Source organism: Ruditapes philippinarum, unplaced genomic scaffold, assembly GCF_026571515.1.
Source record: "Ruditapes philippinarum isolate M1 unplaced genomic scaffold, ASM2657151v2 ctg1364_1_1_1_1, whole genome shotgun sequence".
NCBI classification, from domain to species: domain Eukaryota; kingdom Metazoa; phylum Mollusca; class Bivalvia; order Venerida; family Veneridae; genus Ruditapes; species Ruditapes philippinarum.
Window position 1 is genome coordinate 51,683 of NW_026852649.1, and position 16,449 is coordinate 68,131.

A 16,449-nucleotide genomic window follows, 5' to 3' on the forward strand; every position below is an offset into this window, starting at 1 on the left:
AATGACATCATCTATGTTCACGTCATACTATACATGAAATGAAATGATAACAAACAGGTTAGACGATTTTCTTTGAGAACTTGTGAATGTTTACCCTATATCGCCGGATTATTTAAAAAGTGAACAAATTTTTTCGTTTAAAAAATAAGACGCATGTTTGTGTAGCTTGTGTTTGAATGCCGATTTGTACGGAAGAGCATTAGTGCCAGGTGTATGTTTTTTATTATCCTCGAGTGACCAGTTTCGACGCCCATAAGGATTGTTTTGTATGCGTCTATAAAAACCATGTGATTGTATTTTATAAAATGTTTTAACTTTTTAAAAAATCTCTAACCTTTATGAAATAGGTAAATTTAAGCTGTTTTCCAGCTATTCCTTTTCATGAACAATCCTACTTTCACTTCATCCGGGAGCGGCCATTTTGATTAAGAGTGCCCTAAAACGACGCTATTGATTGGCTAATTTAATTACACACTACAGGAGACTGTACACCATAATCTTTTTACTTACGTTGTTCACCAATATTAAGAGCATAGACCTGCAAAGTATCAACAAGTGAAAAATAGTTTATCTAGTCTTTATTTCTTTCATAAATAAAGCATAATTATATATGGTAAATGCTTTTGTTGTATTTTTACAGTGGTTTGGATGGTTGCCCTAGTCTGTTTGACCTCCTCTGCTGAATAATATAGGTTGGAAAATAGCACCTTTACTTCCTTTGTTGAACCTGCAAAAACAAAATAATACGTTTAGTAGAGCAACTAATCAAAATATGGCAATTCATTCCATCCAAATAAGATAAGCATTATCCAATTAATTTTCAATTAACATTCATTCCTCGATTAATAACCGTAAAAAAATATACAACACGTACAGGTTGCTTTAGGGTGAAAAAATGCGCCCAAAACAACACTATTGGGTAATTTAACTGCCACGTGACCTGAGTAACTCGAAATTTCGACTTATTAACATTACAAGAATGGCCAAAGTTATTTTAGATGGTATAAGATATAGTAGGCAGTGCCTTTGAACGATGGAGATGGAGAAACGGGTGCCTGGACAAAAACTATTGAAATTTAACTTAAACTTAGTAATGGCATGTACACACCCGACATAAAAAATACAAGGCTTCCTTTAATTTGTACGTTCAGGCGTTCTTCAGACGTTGTATTGTATCCCATCTGTTCGAACATATCTTTTCACTAATCATATTCTTCTCATCCCTGTAAAAAAACCGATCCTATACTTTACGTGTGGGACATCTGGGGAAAGTATCGCGGCGTGGCCAAAATAGGGCGTGCTGGGGCCTTTGTCAAAATTGTTGGACTGACTATATTTCTTGTAAAATCGGATGCTTTTATATTGTTCCCAACATATATATTATAACAAGTATCACTTTTATCAACTTTTATCAACACAATATGAATCAAAGTATTAGTAAATAATGAATAATGTTACAAAAACATTATTAGTATAAAGAAACGTGACAGACTAACTGGCCTATACACGTCATTTAAAACTTATTTAACACATGATATTGCACAGTTTTCAATAGGGTGGGTTTTGGACTTGTTGTTTCTCCATATGATGGTTGTATGTGTGCTTAAGAAAAAGAAACACCCTGTTAACACGGAAATGTGGAAAGTGTGATTTTACATCCCCCCCCCCTCCACAAAAAAGCGAAGGATATGTTCAGTATGTGTGGACAATTTGACCCTATAAAATTGTTCTGTTAAATAAATGTTAAAGGTGCTCTGTCAATGTGCAACAACTACACACAAAAGAAAGTATCTTGAATTCAATCCTTGCTTTCACCGGCAACCATTGAAAGTCGTGCAATGTAAGTCGAAATTTCGAGTTACTAAGTCGAAATTTCGAGATACTAAGTCGAAATTTCGAGTTAGTAACTCGAAATTTCGAGATAAGTAACTCAAAATTTCGAGTTAGTAAGTCGAAATTTCGAGTTACTAAGTCGAAATTTCGAGTTAGTAAGTAAATTTCGAGTTAGTAACTCGAAATTTCGAGGTAATGAAAAACATACACCTGGCACTAATGCTCTTCCGTAGATTTGACTTTTGTTTGATTGAAATTATCGTGAACTTAAAATTGAATTTGACAATTCAAGACAAAATGTGCATTAAAGTTTAATATTCATGTGATTCTAAGCCTAAGGGAATTTTTGGATCGATGTTTGAATTAAAATGTAAGAATTTTATCGTGTTAGGCCTACATTCTGTTGTATCTTTTATACGAGTCGAAAGAAGAAATGGCCGCCATTTACAAATTCTAAGTTTCAGGGGCGGAGGAATTTGTTTTCAAGAATTATTTCTTTGAACTGTAAGCCCCTTGTTTTACGAAATTCGCTATTTTAAAGTAGATTATTTTGTTATTTTGACAGTTTTTATGTGTTACATGATAAATAGAAAAACACGCTACTGTCTTTTGATATCAATTTTATCAGGCTCGGCTGATATGGGCAGAAAAGGCTCGGCAAGCCTCGCCCTTTCTAGCCCATATCAGCCTTGCCTGATAGCCGAGCCTTTTCTGCCCATATCAGCCGAGCCTGATAAAATTGATATCAAAAGACAGTAGCATGTTATTCTCTATATATCCCCGAATGAGTGGCCCGGCGACAGACGGCTGAAAATATATACTAAATCAAATTGAAATAAACGAATACGGCTTTAAGCTTTTTTCACAAAAGTTATCAAGAACGTATTTGCTTTTCTTTATCAATTTCGGAAAACTTTGAGTGACTATCCATGCCAATAGTTTGGAAGTTCGTGATTTTTCTGTGAGCAAGAGCTTTATTCATCAATGATCCTCTAAACTATTGTAACGGTCATAGCAATGAAATGTATAGAGAACAATATAACAAAAACAGGTTAGTAAATAATAACTGACCGGTTAAGCGTTCAGTAATTGATTTACACCGCTTTTAACAGGTATGTGGAGTGTATAAGTACCGTTACTCTGCATTACTTTTTTAAATTTCTCTCATTATGATATACAATAGTGCTTTCCCGGGAAACGACTTGGAAAGTGTTGAAATAATTTTATTAACACATTAAACAGTGATAAAGACTAATGAGGAAGTAAAATGTATATTACCTTTCCTGATTGTTTAATCATCTTCCTTTATTATACGTATATTTCGCTTGGTAAATGTTTTGCTTTTATAGCCTTTACTCATTGACCGATGTTTTTCATATTGGAAGGACTTAACTTACGGTAAGTGCAGTTATGGTCACTTGGATTAATCTCAAGGTCATTAGTACTGGAAATAAATTTTTGGACATATAAAGCTTTTTTTCATTGACTGAAGGTTTTCATAGTTTGCAGGTAGATACAGGGGTGATTCAATGGGCACTGATGTCAATGTAACAAGTGCTTAAATAAATACCGCTATCTATGCTTTTACTAACTTTATTTATTAACTGATGGCCATCATGTCTTTATTATTTTGAAAATATCTTGGATGATACCATCAATTTGGAAGAAGAATGTGGTCACGTAGGTCAAGGTCAGGTTTGCGAGCCTTATGTTCCTTATTTTTGCTCTTGCAGTTTCAATTTATTGACTGAGACTGATGTAATTTTACATGATACATTAGGTGTTCCTGTATCTAATGTATTGTTTTAAAAATTGATAGTGAAAATTGTCATAATCCTTTAAAAATTGCTAATCATTTTAATGACTTTTTTACTACTGTTGCTTCTAAGCTAGTGGATAAGTTACCTTGTGCTAGAAAAAAGTTTGACATTGACTCACAAGCTTTGTTAGATTTTTATAATGATAGAAATACTAAGAATAATAAAATGTACTTAAAACATGTGTCTGAGACATTTGTATATAAAGAGCTTAAGAATTTAAACTCATCAAAGAGTACTGGTTTAGATGAAATTCCTGCTAGAGTTTTAAAAGATGCAGCTTCATTTTTGAAAATACCAATTACTTTTATCATAAATATGTCAATTTCAGAAAATTATGTCCCTGATGACATGAAAGTAGCTAGGGTAAAACCTTTATATAAAAAGAACAGTAATCTTGAAGTAGGAAATTATAGACCTGTAAGCATTTTAAGCATTGTTTCAAAAATTTTAGAAAAATCAGTGTATTCTCAACTTGAAAAGTTTTTAGTTTATTGTATGAATTACAGTCAGGTTTTAGAAATTCCTATTCCACTGACACTTGTCTTATCCATCTTATGGATCATATCAGAAACAATAATTCCAAAGGATTATACACAGGCATGATAATGTTAGATCTACAAAAAGCATTTGATACTGTTGACCATGATATTTTATGTGGAAAATTGATATTGATGGGGATATCTAATACTGACTGGTTTATGTCTTATCTTAAAGGTAGAAAACAAACTGTTAGTGTTGATAATATTTTATCAGATTACATGCCTGTTACATGTGGGGTTCCCCAGGGCAGCATCCTGGGTCCTCTTTTATTTTTGTGCTATGTAAATGACATGAGAATTAGTATAGATCAAGAATGTAAACTTATTCTGTATGCCGATGACAGTGCAATTCTTTTTGCTCACAAAAATCCAAGTATTATTTCTCAAAAACTTGGACAAACACTAGAGTCTTGTTTTGGCTTGTAGATAACAAATTGTCACTTCATCTAGGAAAGACTGAATGTCTTATTTTTGGTTCCAAACGTAAACTAAAACAAGTTAAAGAGTTCAAAATTGTTTGTAATGGACATACTATTGAATCCACAAAATCTGTTAAATATCTAGGTTTAAATATTGATGATTCTTTGTCAGGTGAATCTATTGTTAATTGTATTCTTACAAAGGTGAATTCACGTCTTAAGTTTTTGTATAGGCAAGCAAATGTTTTAGATTTTAGGACTAGAAAATATTTATGCTCAGCACTAATACAATGTCACCTTGATTATGCATGTTCTTCTTGGTACCCGAGCCTGAACAAGTGTTTTAAAAATAAGCTTCAAATTTGTCAGAATAAAATTGTTAGATTTATACACGGTATGGGACCTAGAGATAGTGTCAATAATGTTATTCTTGCTAATATGTCTTTACTAAATGTAGAAAACAGAAATAAGCAATTACGTCTTAATCATGTTTATAAAATTGTTAATAACCAGTGCCCTTCATATATGATAGAAAATTTTATACCTGTTCGAGACATTCATTCTTATTCAACTCGGTCGAATCAGTAAAATTTTAGGGTCCCAGGAGTTATGGGAAAGATAATGTAACTTTTTTTCAAAAAGCAATTAATGATTGGAATTCCTTGCCAACATACATCAAAAAAATTAATAAGATAGGAGATTTCAAAAGCTCTGTGAAGGCCCATTTACTAGAACAGTTAGGCTAGTAAATCATAATTAAATCCACTAGTATGACTAGATATTGATCTCATTTTTATTGTTTTCTTTTTAGCAAAGTTAATGGAAATACTAAAGTTTGATATTTTACGTAAATGACATCTTCCAGTTTCCAAAGTTTTGTATTTTTCAATGTTTTTGTGTTTTATATTGTATATTATAGTAAGTATATATCCAAGGACCCCATTGGAAATAAGCCTTCGGGCTTTCATGGGCAATCCGAGGTTATTGCACACTACTCTATACATGTTTCCACTTACGTCCTTACATTTTATTAAACTAGTAAATTGATATCTAGTCATAGGAAAGAAAGAGTTTTAGATTTTGTTTTTAGTTATAATATTTTATTATTTAATGAGCCGTCTGTGATATTTATGTCTGACAAACTTCCGAAATATTTTATTACAATTGTGTCATCAGTTTTATATAAAATGCTTATGTGTTTGTTTTATGTATACATGTATGTGTGTTTTAACCTGAATAAATATCTATCTATCTATCTAATGGGGTAATTTGTGCTTAAACAGTTGGGTTTTTTCTCTCCAATTTTGCTCTGCATTTATTGAATGATGTGCATTGGAGCATTATTTCTGAAAGCTATATTTTAGGAGTTATGCCCCATTTTTGCCAAAATTGAATATCATTAGTAGAATAATTTAAAAACTATCAAAGCTATCAATTTGTAATACTTTATTATCATGACGAGACGAATATGTTAGATAATGGATATAGGTTTGATTGCATACTTTTAGAATTTATACCCCTTTTAACGTTATTATTGGTTGCCCTATGCGGAAATTTATACTACATGCGGTGCTTTTTTTATAAGATATGTTTTAAAAGAAATAAATTATCTGAACAGTGAACTGACGTTTAATGTCTAAGAAAGTTCTCTAATTTTGTGTATGGCATTGCGCATGCTCATTATTTTGATGGAAGTGTTCTCATAACTTTTTTATTATGGCTATTTACTTCATTTTAACCCAAATGAGAAAATGTATCTCCAGCGAACTTTCCATTTAGGTTTTTTTAAGACAAACCCTTATGGAAATCTTTATTAAATTTTGCTATGAGTGTTGTCACAACTTTTTGAATGCACATTTCATTTTATTTTATGCCAACATCCCTAAAGAAAGAAATGAATAAATATGTTGAGAGGCATATAGTTTTCTAACGCGTCCAACCTATCGTCCGTTGATTTTTCCGTCCGTCTAATCCGTTCTTTTGTCCGAACTTTTTCTAGTCCATAACTTTGTCATTAGTTTTATGGACGATTATCAAAATAAATTGTATAAATGTAGCATTTTATGGCAATGTGTCATTTGCAACATTAAGGTCTGACGCTCAAAGGTCAAGGACACACTCTGACTTCAAGGGCAATGTTTGATAAAAATGCACTGAACAAATCTGTCATTGATGGATGGATTAAAAAAAATATAATGCTTAAATGTGTTTGACATAATGACGACGTGCAATGCGCATGAATCAGGGCACTACCTCAAAGGTCTAAGTCCAAGGCCAGGTCAACAGTTAAAAAGATAATGGTTATACAATGTCAAAATATAACATTGGTAGTTGAACTGCCTTTGACATTGAGCTTCAAATGACATTGCCCGTCATTTTTGAAATTTTGGTTAAGTTGTCATAATTTCATTAATGTTCTTTTTTAGGATTTGTTGAACCCGTTTATTTGCTTGCTTTTAGAAAAATAGACTGATTCTGAGACTTGGATCCTCTATAAAATGCTAGAGGCATTTTGCAGTACAAGTGGTTTCTTGGTATATGTTACACATTATGGACATTTGTGGATACAGGTGGACACCAAACTTTAAAAAACAAAATGATCTTGACCACTTAAATGGCCATTTAAAGTGATAACTGAATTAGCGGCTAAATTGGTTTATCATAATGAATAACAGATCAAATAATATTTGGCTTGAGAATGTCATATATTCTTGAAGCCTTATGGTCTTGTTTTTCGGCTGGAGACAATGGTCTGCAGACTTAAGAATACCGAAATGCCATTAAGAAAATTCATAATTATTAACATCATAGTAACACAGCAGTAAATGTTACTGTTTACGGGTCAATAAGTAATATCTGTATGTATCTGGATAGGGCCTTAAAATTGAGATTGAAATATAAACATGTGCATGTGCACGCATTTTCAGCTGATAAATATGTAGGTTTTGCAGGCATCTCTAGAACAAGCCTCATATACTCAAAACTGAGCTGGAACCAATTCATTGAAGATAGGGTTGATTGACAATGGTAGAGAAGACGAATCAAAATTAAATACATCTTAGATGCAGACGGAATTTTTTTTTTTTTGGGGGGGGGGGGGGGGTGGTAATTGTAAGATCTTATATGTAGATCCCTAGGAATGGCTTTTTTATTCAAATTAACCACTGGGGAGGCAACAACTCTATCTTTATTACAAAGCGATTGATGAGTATGAACCCTTTTGGTTTTGTGCCTAATTTTCAGACTGTAAAAACTTGTAAAAGCCAAATTGATATTACATTCATACCCGTAGACAATTGTACCAAATGTTTATCACCGAAAACATAAGTAATCAGATGTCTTCAAAAGCTTATATGACTTTGATTACATTTAACTTTTTTTCAGTTACAGCTCTGAAAACGTCAGTATTCATAAATTATGTTTTGATAAACTTGGGTAGCCGGTTTCTAAAGTTCAAAATCTACTGCACTACTCAAGGCTTAATGTACTAGCGATAACTTTGATCAGCCTAGGTCAAAATCAAATGAGATTATGACATGATACCCTCATGATATAATTGTTCTGCAATGGAATCTAAGAGTCTCTCAAAATGAAAGGCTTAAAATCAAAAGGAATGCCTCCTGAGGTCTCTCAAAGCCAGTCAATCCTAATTTTTGTAAAATTACTGGTCTAAATTCCCAAACCTGACTGCTTGGTTATTTTCACATCTAATTGACTTGTATTCGTTTTCATCTTTAATCGCGCCTTTGCTACTTCCTTGAGTTGTATGAAATCAGAAAATAACATATCTATTTATCCAAGGACTATCGCCTTATCTGTATTAACACATGAACAAATAAATGGGTTCTCATTGTACGAGAGCGATATGAAATACATATGAGACCATATTGAGAGTTTTATTGCATAACAAAGTAAAGTTCTTTAAAGATTTCAGAATCAATTTCATACAGTACACACTGTACTGTCATATGATATTAGTTAGATAACGTGATGTAAATTTACCTTGCATATTAAAATTATGCTTTTGCAAAAATATGAAGTTAAACATATGACCTTTTTGACTTGTACATTTTCTTGCAAAGCCAATTTTCTATTGGGTGAACCATATAATTTGATCATTTTCACCCTTAGGAGATATATAATGGAGCTCATACATTCCGACTAAAAAATATGGCAGCCTCGGTTTGAGTCTGCTTGCAGACGGCAGTGTTAATGGACGATTCAAGTCTATCCATAAATCAGTTTGACGAAAACTTCACAAATAGAAAATATAAAATGTGTCCATTGTCTTTACAGGTCTTAAGACGCAAGAACAGAAAACAGGCAAATGAAATAATCAGAATTATTTCTTCATTGGGAAAGAGACGCCAAAAGAAATTTAACATTTGACAGAAAGATTCTCAGAATTATTACCTATACATAAACGGAAATATGGCAGAGGCAGGTAGTCGATCTCGAGCAGAAAGACAGGTAAGATCTGCATAGTTGTAGCAGCCGACACATTACTGTCTCATCAGTCGAAACCCTTGGTCCCCTTCCGCCAAACTTCTAATAAGCGCAATTCGGTTGCTGTCTGATATGGTCAAATGATGTTTCTCGTAAAAAGATTCGTATTCATAAATGAATCATTTGCATTTAAGGTAATCATGTCTTCTATTCATGAGGGAAGTTGCATGTGTTAAGAGAATGTGTTTTATTGATCACAGAACATTACTTCTTTTTAGCACATGTTATCACCTTATGGTTGAGCAAAAACTTTTTTTTAGGTATTAAGATGGTAATCCGAAACGGATCCAGAATTTTTTGCCATTTGGTGATTGAATTTGTTATAATAAATTTGAAATTTCTGAAGCATTCCACAGCTCAAAATTTAGTGTTCACGTACCTGTATTCTCCAGAATATTTTAGACTTTAACGTTACTGAAATGACTTTCTTTCTTTCAATGTTCAGATGCATTTTCGGTTTCACATTTTAGAATACACGTTTCTTAATTTCCCATTAAATGTCGGACATACAGGAGTGATACAATGTAAATATGAACCTTTCTGCATCCTAATTTTAATGATACTGCATAATTTATTTTATAATCCCATAAAACATCCTGAACGATATAATTTTGAAAGGAAATTTGGATACAATTTTACATTTAAGGCACATCATGCGCCAGAATCGAAAATATTTTTTGTTCTTTAGAAATGACACATGCTATTTATAACCAGAAACAGAGATGATGTTTCTATCATATGTTTATATGTAAGATTATTATCTGTTTTTAAGAGCAAAAATGTCTCAAAATAAAGTTCTTCTTTTGATTAAATTGCTTCGTGTTTTAGATGACTTATTGGTAAGTTTGTCCCATTATTTCAGAACACAGTAAATGTATAAATCTTAATCAGTATGATAGCAAAGTTTACTAGAAATAATAAATGTAGGTATGATCATTTCCCAAGCAGAATATTCAGCAAAAAGAAAGCATATTGTTTTTTATGGAAGAGCTCTTCCCAGACATTTAAATATAAGATAATAGAAATAAAACAAAGATTTATTGCTCAGAGTGATAGGGTACAGTACATGTGATCCGCAAATATTATATCTACTTTAATTGTTGTTTGATTTACTAGGGTAGCACAGTTGATGAAATATTCAAGTGTCAAATTTGCCAAAATGAAATGGAAGATTCGTCAATGACTCTTTGTGGACATCGATTCTGTACTAAATGCATCAAGGAATGGATAAAGCGGAAACAGAATTGTCCACAATGCAGACAATCAATAACTGCAAACTCCCTTATTGAGGACAAATCGTTTAAGGAAATTAAAAGTAAGAATAGTTTGTTAAATAGAATAAACCGGAATAAAATTTAAGCAAACTTAAATATCAAAACTTATTAACATATAGTCTGAGAAGCTGATTAAACTTTTGTGATATCATGCTCTGCTCCAATGGTAGGATACTACGTCACCGCGTACATGCCTAATGCTCCCAACGGACTGGGTTTTTTTGTTGTTTTTGTTGTTGACTCGAAGGCAAAATATTTTTTATTCTAAGAAATCATTATAATACCAAAGCATAATGTATCGCATCAAAGATTGGCTTTAGTACTTGGTATAATTTAAAAAAAACGTTTAAAGTTTTACTCTCTGGTTTCAGCCTTAACAAGGGATAAATTTTATTTGGGGTGAGCATTTAGGAAGCAAAACCTTTATCCCGTTTTCAAGACTAAACTAGGCAGTAAAACTTTTTGTTTTTAATTATATCAAACACTTAAGCCAATCATTGGTGCGCTACATTTTCAGCTCCTTTCCACAAAATAATATGTTGAGCTTTTGTGATCGCTTTTCGTCCGTCGTCCGTCTGTAAACTTTTACTTTAAACGACATCTCCTCATAAACCGCTAAGTCAATTTCATCCAAACTTCACAGGAATGTTCCTTTGGTAGTCAACTTTAAAAAATGTTCAAAGAATTTAATTCCATGCATAACTCTGGTGGCCATGGCAACCAAAAGAAAAAACTTAAAAATCTCCTTTTAAAAGCCAAAGAGCTAGAGCTTAAATATTTGGCATGAAACATTGTCTGGTCAGTATCTACAAAGTGTGTTCAAGTAAAAGCCATGGGGTCAAAATTACCCCCGTTCCGGGGGTCCTTGATTTTCCTTATTTGTATATAGTAAAAACTTAAAAAATCTTCTTTTAGAAATCCCAAATAGCAAGAGCTTAGATATTAAGCATGAAACAACTTCTAGTTTGTTCAAATAAAACCCATGGGGTTGAAATTGGCCTGCCCCAGGGGGATCATTGTTTTTCCCTAAAAATCTTCTTTTAAAAAACTCTTTGAGCTAGAGCTAAGATATTCAGCAGGAAACATCTTCTAATGAGAGTCTACCAAGTTTATTCAAATAAGGGCCCTGGGGTTAAAATTGGCCCCGCCCCGGGGTCATTGATTTTCCTTATATGTCTTAAAAAATTTTCTTTTAATAAAACCCAAACAGCTACAGTTAAGATACTAAGCATGAAATATCTTCTAGTAAGTGTCTACTAAGTTTGTTAAAATAAAAGCCCTGGGGCCAAAATTGGCCCCGCCCGGGGGTCATTGTTTTGCCCTTTATGTGTATAGTAAAAACTTAAAAGATCTTCTTTTAAAAAACCCAAAGTGCTAGAGCTTAGATATAAATCATGAAACATTTTCTAATGTGTGTCTACCAAGTTTGTTTCAAAAAGCCCCTGGGTTAAAATTGGCTCAGCCCCGGGGGCCTATACAGGTGAGCGATTTCAGAGCCATCATGGCCCTCTTGTGCTCAATGACGTAGAATTCTACCATTGCACTCTGTCATGACTGATCCGCATTTTATTTTGTTTAGATATGGAATTTTATTAGAAGAGGGAAGGCACACCCAATAAGAATTCACATTGCTCTTAGATTTTTAAAACAACTTTAATATATTTGATATTAACGTAAAGGTTTTTAATGGATTCACAATGAATTACTGTGAAGTTCATGCAAAATGTAAGCATTTGCAGGATTTACTTGAGAAAATATTTGGAACGATATATTATTTCCTCCTTATTTTAAAGTAGGCAACTAGATTCTTGAATTATGTTCCTTCGCAATAAATCTTATTTTATAGGGAAGTATAAAGAGGCCCAAGAACAATCAGAAAACAATCAACGAGGTAAGCAACATGTTTTTTTTTAATGTTTACAAAGCTTTACATCTGTTGTGTGAGTGAAAGAGTGAATTTGAAAGAATAATTACAAACTACCTGTATGATAAAAATATGTTTGGATTGGAATAATTGCTAAATGGTTAATACATGAATAAGACTTTCACAGTCAACACAACCACTTTATTCCACAGGGACTCTACACAGTGTTGGAATAATGCCAAAAGTAAGTCTAGAAAAAATACTGTATAATATTGTATATATTTTTTTCTAGAATTTCTTTAGTGTCATTGGCTGATTATTAACCATATCAAAGATTATTGAAATTAAATATTGATTAAACGTTCAATGAAACAATCTTACTCGTATAACACACTTTTGTAGAAATTTCATCATCAAATTTAGCTGTTTTATTAAAATATATTCCGAGCGTGTGTAATTCTATGGTTATTTTCGTTACGTTAGGTAATGAAATGTCTGTAGAAGAGTTGGGCAACATTTTACAGAGTGTTATGCCACAGCGAGATCAAGACATGAGAAACCTAACCGACAACCTCATCTCTATGAAAGATCAAGAAATAAGTCGACTTGAAGAAAATAAACGTGAACAGGCTGCCACTATTTGCAGATTATACGGTAAAATGTTCATGTTCATTAAACCGTAAGCTATAAGTAACGTTTAATATTAATAGAGGTAATATATATATACATCATATGTACCCTGAAAAGCTTTACGTTCTAGATATGTGAATGCCCAGTGACGGAGAATCCCCTTCTAATTCACCAACGTCAATTGATTTAAAAAAATAGAAGTAAGACGTAAAGTCTCACTAACTTTTCAAATATTATTGCATAATTAGCATATTTATGCTTCTTATAATAATCCTAAACATATTTTATACCTCCGCGTAGGGATTTCCATATGATGCGCAAGCGTTGATTTAAGGCCTTCGTGATGTATACTGGTAATCAATCTATATTCAAGATTAAGAAATGTGAACAAATGAAACATGCCTCTTATTGGAGGAAAATTAAGTGAACATATGATTTTATATTAGATAATGCTTTTGTAAATTTCTCAGATAACAAATTTTGATGCTTTAAAGACATTGCATAATTAAATGGACTTAATATTCCTTTGCACCAATGTTAAAGTGTTTAAAATTATATCTCTGCTGCCCAAAGTTAACAAGAGTTGTTTGAAATTTGAAAAGTAATAATTCAAATATGTATGTAATACAAAGATTTTGCGAGACATTTTTGGGCTCCGTTTATCGTTACATTCATATGGGCTAAGAAAAGAAAATAGTAAATTATTTTATGTTTGTTTTTAAGCTATATATGAAATGTTCGATTTTTGTCGGGTAGATGATTCTGTAATGTTAGTTGGCAACATTTAATATAACATTAACTATTGCGCAATGGTCAATTAAACTAATTATGATCTGTGAAGTCAATTTTAAATGATATCTAATTACATATGACAAGTCTGTACATTTTGCAGACGAAATTGAACGTCTAAAAGGTCAATTAGGTGACGATCTTCCCACTTTGACTGAAAGATCAACTCATCTACAAAATAAAGTGGATACACTTACAGAACAAAATCGACAATTTCAAGGTAAACTGTCATTTTCATTCATATATGATAGTCGAATTAAAGGTCTATGCTATAGTTTTCAAATCTTTCAAAAAGGCTATTTTTTATTTTTCATTAGTCTCTTTACTTATCAAACAAAGTTCTTTTCAAATTATTGGATTCCATGAAACTTTGTATTGCGCCAAGGATAAATGAGAAGGCTAACCAAAAAGTTACACTTAATGACTTAACAGCAAAACAAAAACAAAATACACATACATTCATTCAGTAGCACTTAACTTTTAAAAACAAGATCGGTGACCTTCAACTTAAAACATCTAAATATTCCAAGGTCACGCTAAGTTATATAAAATATGTTATTCAGTTTCCATTTTATAAAATGAAATAGAAAATAGAATCTTATAATATGAGAAAGAAATAAAAGAATGATCAATGAGGTATCATTTTTCATAAGGATTATTTCGCAGATTATTTAAAGGTTCATCATTTCTAAAAAAAGACCCTTTTAACATCCAAGCTTAAGTTCAGAAAAAAAGCCATAACTCGTTTACCATACTGTAAAATTTCTTTAAGATTTACATACATGTGTCCTTTAAGGTATATATCTGACTTATGTTGTCAATTCTTTAGTTCCTTATAGTGCCCATTGGGGTAGTTATTCCTTTATTTAGCAAAATATTTCTGAAACTATTATTCTAAATATACGAGTATATACATCAACCAGGATCTCCTCTATTACATTTTATGCCTTCTTCTTATAATTGATTGTCAGATAAAAACAGAACACTTGAGGCCAGTTTGGCATCATTAGAAGAAGGTTCATTACAAGCACAGCAACACAGGAAAAATTTAGAAGAGCAGCTTAAGGCGAAAACAAAAGAAATGCTAACAGTAAAGGCTCAATTTGGTGAGTATCATTTATGGTAATTCGAAATTATATATTTTTATTGTACGCTGCATATCCTTTTCATATAAAGCAAGGTAACTTCGGATTAAATCATATATTTTAACATGTAATTTTCGTAAAATCTAATGCATTTTTCTTTCAAATGAAGTTTCTTTTTTATAAAATTGTATGTTTATATGTTTGCAGATGGTGTTAACAAAGAAAACTTAACAAAGTTAACAAAGAAAACTTAGTTTCTTTTTTATAAAATTGTATGTTTATATGTTTGCAGATGGTGTTAACAAAGAAAACTTACACCTGAAGTTGCAACTTCAAAGTACAAAAGGTATTTCATGTTAAACAAGCAATTAAATATCTGAGATATCAATGACAAATTACAAAGTTTGATGAATTATTTAGTCAGTCAATTCATTACCATTAAATTGTAGTTACTTTATATTAGATAGTACATCTTAAGTAAATGAACATACTGTCTTGTTTTAAGAAAAACACGAAAGTTTTAATTCAATAGATATTTTATCGTAACCTAAACAATGGAAAATAATTTAGGTTCTAATTTATAGATGATTTGAAATCACAAAAGGAACAGTTAGAGAAGAGCGAAACTACCACAACACAATTAAAAGAGCTTCTAGATCAAATGTTTCAGCAGAAACAATTATCGGATGGTGAGTTTCGTATGCCTTTCTGATTATACCCCACTTCAAAAACCAAGGAACTTCAAACTTGCAATGATGATTGTTGATGACCAGTTGATGAACCCTACTGATTTGGGGTCAATATATCAAAGGTCAAGGTCACATTGACCTTGTAGGTAAAATGGTTCCTGATCAATATCTAAGGAAAAATTACCTTATATGCCAAACAGCTTCCTGTCAATAACAACCCATGAACCCTTCGCATTCAAAACTCACAAACGTATTGCTTTTGGTCAAAAGATGACCTCAATGGATTTTTAGGTTCAAGGGTCAGAGGTCAATATCACATTGACCTTATAGGTAAAACAGATTCTGATCAATATCTCAACAACACATGGGGCCTTTATCTTCACACTTCACAGGTACATTGGTCTTGGCCAGTAGATAACCACTATTGATTTCAAAGTCACATTGATCTTGTACAGACGGTTTCCTTTCCGACCAATAACTCAACAACTCAAGTTGCCTTGTTGATCTTTTTATTAAACTAAAAATGCCTTTGGTACACACATTTCATGGTCTTATGTAATATAACAAATTGGCTGTCGTTAAGGAGACCTAAATGATTCATAACATGTATGCATATTTTATTTGGTAGGATTTCTGATAACTTAAAATAAAATTGCTGCACACGGCCTTTATGGTCACAATGACCTAGTGACTAGTCATGGCCGGTAGATAACCTCTATTGCTTTCTTGGTCATTAGGTCAAAAGTCAGTCATAATAACCTGACCACATGACTAATTGGCTGTCGATAGTGGGCATTGTAGGAACACATTTGACTCGGAGCACATTGGTCTTACGTAAGGCCGATGCGGTCGCATTTGTCCCACATGAGACAAATGGGACCTCAAATGTCTACCAAAAAACACCCATTTGTGTGACAGATGTGCTCCGATCAAGTTCTAAAGGGACAAGAAAGCACATTTGTCTCATATTCTTTAAGGGACAAGAAAGCACATTTGTCGCG

General features: G+C 32.4%; 1 protein-coding gene and 1 long non-coding RNA gene across 4 annotated transcripts in view; both read left to right on the top strand.

Moving 5' to 3' along the window:
• Window positions 1-16,449, top strand: part of LOC132720065 (myosin-11-like) — a 74,000-nt gene that overhangs the window by 39,917 nt on the left and 17,634 nt on the right. For all 3 annotated transcript variants that reach the window (XM_060704055.1, XM_060704063.1, XM_060704071.1), the window contains exons 10-13: window positions 13,778-13,894; window positions 14,646-14,780; window positions 15,052-15,105; window positions 15,344-15,448. In XM_060704055.1, coding sequence (XP_060560038.1) covers window positions 13,778-13,894; window positions 14,646-14,780; window positions 15,052-15,105; window positions 15,344-15,448 — 411 coding nt within the window. The remainder of the gene's footprint in view (window positions 1-13,777; window positions 13,895-14,645; window positions 14,781-15,051; window positions 15,106-15,343; window positions 15,449-16,449) is intronic.
• Window positions 2,991-10,407, top strand: LOC132720086 (uncharacterized). The gene is made up of 3 exons (XR_009624300.1): window positions 2,991-3,231; window positions 8,908-9,081; window positions 10,234-10,407. It is a non-coding gene; the product is annotated as an uncharacterized LOC132720086 (long non-coding RNA).